This window comes from Cryptomeria japonica, unplaced genomic scaffold (assembly GCF_030272615.1).
Source record: "Cryptomeria japonica unplaced genomic scaffold, Sugi_1.0 HiC_scaffold_1877, whole genome shotgun sequence".
In the NCBI taxonomy this organism is placed as follows: Eukaryota; Viridiplantae; Streptophyta; class Pinopsida; order Cupressales; family Cupressaceae; genus Cryptomeria; species Cryptomeria japonica.
Window position 1 is genome coordinate 1 of NW_026730148.1, and position 6292 is coordinate 6292.

The 6292-nt window shown below is 31.6% G+C and overlaps 1 protein-coding gene across 1 annotated transcript; it reads right to left on the reverse strand.

Annotated features, from left to right (window-relative positions):
* Positions 1-4364: 4364 nt before the first annotated feature.
* LOC131046302 (transcription factor MYB13-like) lies at positions 4365-5358 on the reverse strand. The gene is made up of 3 exons (XM_057980008.2): positions 5226-5358; positions 5001-5130; positions 4365-4908 (listed from the first exon to the last, which is right to left on the reverse strand). The coding sequence occupies exons 1-3, from the start codon at positions 5356-5358 to the stop codon at positions 4365-4367; spliced, it is 807 nt and encodes a 268-aa protein (XP_057835991.2).
* Between the last annotated feature and the right edge of the window lie 934 nt (positions 5359-6292).

Here is a 6292-nt window from a genome sequence, read left to right on the forward strand (position 1 = left end):
TATTTCTAGTGGGAAACTTTTCCAACCCGCAGAATTCCGCGATGCGATTGAAACCCAACTCCTTGCTTGCACCCATTATCAACACCTTTGCAGAGAACCCGATGCCTAAAAAAACTGGTAAACTCCTAAAAATAACCTAGAAATTGATAGAAGATGTGAAGTTCATGAAAATAGAGCATGAAGCTAGATTAGCCAATCTCGAAAACAGTATTAATGAACTAAAGGGCAATCTCAGGGGTTTGGTGGAGATTAGTAAAGAGGTTATGAAAAACAATGCTAAAGGTCTCAAAAAATTGAATGAGAAAATTGCAGTTCATAAAGCCTACCCGCTCAACAGTATTCCACCATCAGCTACCAAGTCTAAAGAGAAGAATCTAGATAAAAATCCACAGGGTGTGGTAGGGTAAGGTCTCTACTGGACCATCTACCAGGACTAGGAGTAGGAACTAGGAGAAAAGTGCCATGAATACCATCATGGAGGAGCTTGAAGACATACACAAAAATATAATAGAAAATTTTTGAGCTTATGGAAGCTCTTGGTTAGATTTTTGGTTGTTTTGCCCAGGTTTATCTACTATATTTTGTTGGGCTTTGTGGGGTATTTCTCCTATTTCTGTCATCATTGGATATTGGTACTTCTTTGGTTTAATACTATTTTGATCATTTTGTTTTTGGATTTGAGTATTGGCTCCCTATAAAAACGGTTTTATCTTAATCAAAAACATAATCATATTATAATAATAATAATTGGTATTAATTACAATATCACAATATACTTATGTTTTAACATTAATTATAATATAATAATATAATAATTTTTCAAGTTGAATAATGAACAAATGTGATATATTTGGGTATCATTTTGATGCAGAGGTAGGGATAGGTACAATGAAATTCAACATTCAAAGGCCATGGTTACATTTTCCATCTTTTAAGTGCTATTGGATGTACTCTTGAGGTTTCTAGACTTGAACAATCATTAGGCTTTAGACCACCAACACTAGACAGTATGTACTTACGACTAGTTTTGGGCTTGCGAAATTACAACAATAACAACTTTGTGGATTCCAACATTTCTAACACATCTCCTTGAATACAAACACAAAGCAAAAGAACCTTTTTCCTTCTTAATGCAATTCTTGTCTCTCACTGGTTTTTAACAGTCTGATACACAAGAATATCAAAATTTCATTGCATCACCACACGTGTAAACTTCCACATCAGGCCCTACAAACTTAGGACATCAAATGAATCATAAAAAAATCCATTCCACCAAGTTTTAGGATTTTGTAATGGTGGATGGCAAAGTTATGCATTTTTTTTGTTCACTGGTTACCCTAGGTAGGGTTTATACCGGTTTGAGAAGAAATTACTATAACTTGCTTATTTATTAACAAAATTGAATGAGATAAAAAGTTATGGAAAGTAGATTCAATGGTATTTCATTCCCAATTGGGATCAGATCATTTAATTAATTATACAATCCATACCATTTGCTGCAACAACCGACAACTTAAAAAAGAAAAGTCTTATAGGGCTGCCTATGGTAAAATGACTATATAAGTTTCTCCAAACTCAATGAAAAAACACCAAAACACTTAAAAGTAAAGGTGATTCATCCCCTTTATCAATATCAATCAAGCTTAGGACTGTACTAGGATGTATAGATCTGTACCATGTAATAGAGTAGAAAAAGTGGAGAGAGTGTAGAAAATTGTATGTTTTTCATTGTTCAAATTTTAAAAACAAAAAATTCAACCCTTGGGTCATACAATGTAGGATTATTTATTCCCATACAATCATCTATCACCATTCCAACCAACCCCAACTACCTTATAACAACTCTATGAAAAGTTAACAAGAAAATGCAAAAAGTTGGAAAGACAACTTTGAAATTTTTTGACAACTTTTACAATTTTGAACCAATTGACCCCAAACTTGCAGAAATGGGTCCAAATGAATAGTAATGACCCAAATTGACTTTAATAACATGAAAAAACAAAAAATTAAACCAAAAAACCAACTTTGACCATTGTGAGCAAAAGGGTGCTCGTGCACCACATTTACATAAGTTTTTCAAAAAATAGATATGTTAGTATATTAATTGACTGAATATATTGTACAAATTTTCATTCTTACAATGTAAAACAAATTCTATTATTATAGTATTTCAAAATAAAATCCAACTACAACCAAAGAAATGGTAAACAAAAATTTATAAATTAGATCCATATGAATAAATATTCTATAAATATAAAATAATCATATCCATAAGCAAGGAGTCCCCAAATGGTACATTTTGTAAGCCTATTCAAAGAAGTATTGATCATATTTATTAACTAACTTAAAATTGGAAGTAAAGTGTGTGTGTGTGTGTGTTTAAAATTTGAATATAAAACATTAGATGAAAGCAATCAAATTTTACAAAATAGAATATAAAATTGGTGTTAGGTAAAAAAATGAAAGAGAGAGAGGGAGATTTATGTAGAGGGAGGGGATGAGAGAGAGAGAGAGGGGGGCGGGGGTGTTAAAGCATGATGCAAGCCTATTTCTTTTGATAGTTTCCCCTCAACCTAGACTTAGGAATCCCTAAACTATTGCATCTTCTTTATCTTTGTTGACCTAATCCATTTATTGACTTGACTACCTCCTTGTTTTTCTATAATGACATCCACTTTACCTTTTTGGTTGTGAAACCTCAACCAAAACTTATTAAGATATTTAGGTAATCAGCTTGAATAGACCACAACATGATCTATCTTAATGGAAATTCCTAAAATGTGGAATTTGAATTTTGTAACTAGATATTGGAATGTGCATAAGTTATAGCCTAGGGATGAGACCATATATGTGATATAGTCTAAGATAAAAAATATACAAAGATTAGAGACAATGCTATTTCAAATTGGGAAGTTAGTATATATGAATGCTAGATTCAATATTGATATGAATGAATGCATAAAAAATTCCAAGATAGATAGCCACATTGTGCATCAATAACATCCACAAACAATGAGAAAAATTAGAAAGAAATTATAAATTATAAAAAAATATTGTTTATAAAAAGAATCAAGCGAAAGTGCATAACACTTATGGATGGGGCACTTATTCTCATCGTTGACTAGTAAGGGAAATTAATTTTACTTATTTTATTGAACTTTATTGTAACAATCATATAGAAGGGGAACTTATCCTCATAAATTTAGAGGGGGAGCGGGGGGGTGTTCTTTCATTGAATTTGGTTACATTCATATATGGTAGTGTCATGTGATTGCTTATATAAGTTTGTTGCTTAAACCTTAGCAACATAGGCCATCCCTTGTAACTGTTGAATTTGTAATGTTGGAGCTCTACTACAATTTAGATATCAAAGAAAGGTTATGAAATAGGGGTGCTAAAATAATGTAGCTAGTGCATAATAAAAAAAATGTCACGTGGTTGAGTACAATTTGTTCCCTTCTTTTTACATTTTCATCCAAATTTACCTCTAGAGTTTTTATTAATTAACTAAAATAAATACCCATATCTGCAATTCATGTAATTACACAACATATGAACATGAGAAAGGGGAATACATTCAAAATTTTAAATTTTATCCACAATGACAATATATTTCTTCTTGATAAGAGTTATAATATAATCTCTAAACTTAAAATAATGGAAGCTGGAGTGAAAGAACACTATAAAATGGGAGCAACAGTCATTGAAAGACATACAAGAAAGAACATGTCATTTTTTGTCAAAAACAAGTCTATTCAAAATTTCTTAGCCTTAGCTCGATTGACATGTTCAATAATTTTCTATTTATTGAATTGTATTTTATTCATTTGTGAATAATTTATTTTAATAGTTATATGTCATATTCCCAATATTATTTTTTATGATATTATTAAAATGCTTAATAAAAGATGATTTTGACAATTAATTACTTTAATTTTTTTTATAATAAACTTAGTGAAAACAAGAATATCATAAAAGGATTAACTTTTAAGAAAGTATAGAAACACTTTTAAAGGGTCGTGTGCTTACGACTAATCAAAATAAACTAAATTATAACATAGGACCTTACTCTTGACCATGCAATTGTTTAATTACGTTGGATTTGGGTGTAGATTGAATTGGTCAATCACACATTTACGAAAACGAAAATGAACAGTTCTCCATTCATGGGGATTCATAGGAAAGATTTATTAAAGAAACAAAAATAAATAAATAACGTAAAGAGATCTACAATAACGTGGATGATGACCCGGCTTGCTTCAAAATATTTAACCAGTAACCAAAGCCATCGCAATCATCACCATTACTCTGCAACTCTATATTATTGAGTAAATGGGGATCTTTGTCTACATCATACATGCAGCTCAAGAAATCATCTTCTGGAAAGTAGTGAAATAGTGAGCTTCCCAGTTTGAGCTATACTTCCACATTACTTCATGTGTACTTTTTTCCGTTGCATAATCCTGGTTTTCAACAATAAACGTGTCATCTTCAATATCTAGTGGCTCATCTAAAGAATTTGTACAACTGGATTCAAGCCAATCTAAACTTAAACTTGAATCTCCATTTACAAACTCACTGTCTATACTATTTATAGATGAAAGGATTCCGCTTGACAGATTATATGAATCATACAATGTGTTGGAGGAATTAGAGATTCTGGTGGGAGAATCAACCAAATATTTTGCTTGAATGAGACCTGAATTGCCCTCCTCCATTGATGGACTTTTCTCACTACTGTGGGAGTAATCAAGCAAGATAAGATTGTGCTCCGCCTTGGGTGACTTTGAATGATTTGTTACTGGATCGAGTTCCATTCTTGAAACCCGCTTCTTCAAGCGAGTATTCCAGACATTCTTTATCTCATTATCTGTTCTTCCAGGCAGGCGTGAAGCAATAGCCGACCACCTGTATTTTACATAACACAATCTAATAACATCAGCCAAGGATATGGTGCAACAAACAAATCAGTAAAGAAAGATTATGAACAATGATCAAACCTGTTGCCCAGAAGCTGATGAAGCTTAATAATAGTGTCTTCCTCTTCAGAAGTAAAATTCCCATGTTTAATTTCTGGTCTGAGGTAATTAAGCCACCTTAGACGACAGCTTTTACCGCATCTTAACAGTCCTGCCATCACCAGAGAAGATACTTATCAGCTTTAGACTGCAGAAAGAAAAAGAAAGATGCGGAGTAAAAATTAAATTAGTGTGTAGAATTGAAACCTGCTTGTTTAGGGACTGCACGCCAGTTCCCATGGCCATTCATGCGAATAAAATCAGCGAGTATTCGATTTTCCTGAGGTGACCATGGACCTTTGTTTAGTCCAATTTTATCACAGCAGGGAGCTCGGCCCATTGTTTTGGTTTGCACTTCACACGCCTGATTCGAATTTTAATGAGCAGATGCAACTCTTATATATTCAGTCACACAGCCGCAGTTGCTCGAAATTTCTGGGCAAGTCACAATGAATAAAAATTTCATATTTGTCATTTTGAAAGGAATGAGTCCACCCTCTTTTGAATATTACTGGATCATTTGGACAGATTCGTAGTGCTAGTGTTGACTATTTCACAGCAAATTGTGCCTACTAGGTAAAACCTGTCTTTATTACTATTAATTTATTTGTAGTGTTGGTTTGATTTTGTTGGACTCTTATTCTTTATTTTGTATTTATTTATATTATAATTAGTATTATAAATATAATTTATTTCTATATAAATTGACTTGATATATTGTATCATGTAAAACAAACTCTGTTATTACAATAATTGAAAGAGGAAATCCATCTACAATCAAAGAAATGTTCAACAATATTTATAAATACAATTTCTATGAATGAAATATTCTATAAATTTCATATAATATAATGATATTTTTATTATTTTTATTGATCTCTTATTTAATATATTATATTATTTTATTAATTATATATATATATATATATATATATATATATATTAGATACATTTATTTAGACAAAACTAACATGAGTTATTGAAAAGTTAATAGTAATCACCTTAGATCCACATACCATAAAAAAATAATATACCATTTAATCAAGAAGTTCATAGATGATACCTTTTGTAACCCTATGCAAAAGAAGTTTGGTTTTCTTTAATGTTAATGTGGGAACAATATAGATTATTTGATGATGTGGGGGAGTCTGATGGTCTGCATTTGCTGTAGGCACCATTGATTTTCAATGGCACTGCATGTCTATGCATGCGTTTGCATGCATCTATAATGCTTCCACTTGCCTTTCTTCTACTTGTTGATAGTTTTTTTAAGT

Excerpts from the sequence above, each read along its gene's own strand:
- LOC131046302 (XM_057980008.2), bottom strand. The coding sequence starts at position 5,358 with ATGGGCCGAGCTCCCTGCTGTGATAAAATTGGACTAAACAAAGGTCCA. Across the intron at positions 5,131-5,225 it reads TGCAGTCCCTAAACAAGCAG|GACTGTTAAGATGCGGTAAA; the intron begins GTTTCAATTCTA and ends TGGTGATGGCAG. Across the intron at positions 4,909-5,000 it reads CATCAGCTTCTGGGCAACAG|GTGGTCGGCTATTGCTTCAC; the intron begins GTTTGATCATTG and ends TGTAAAATACAG.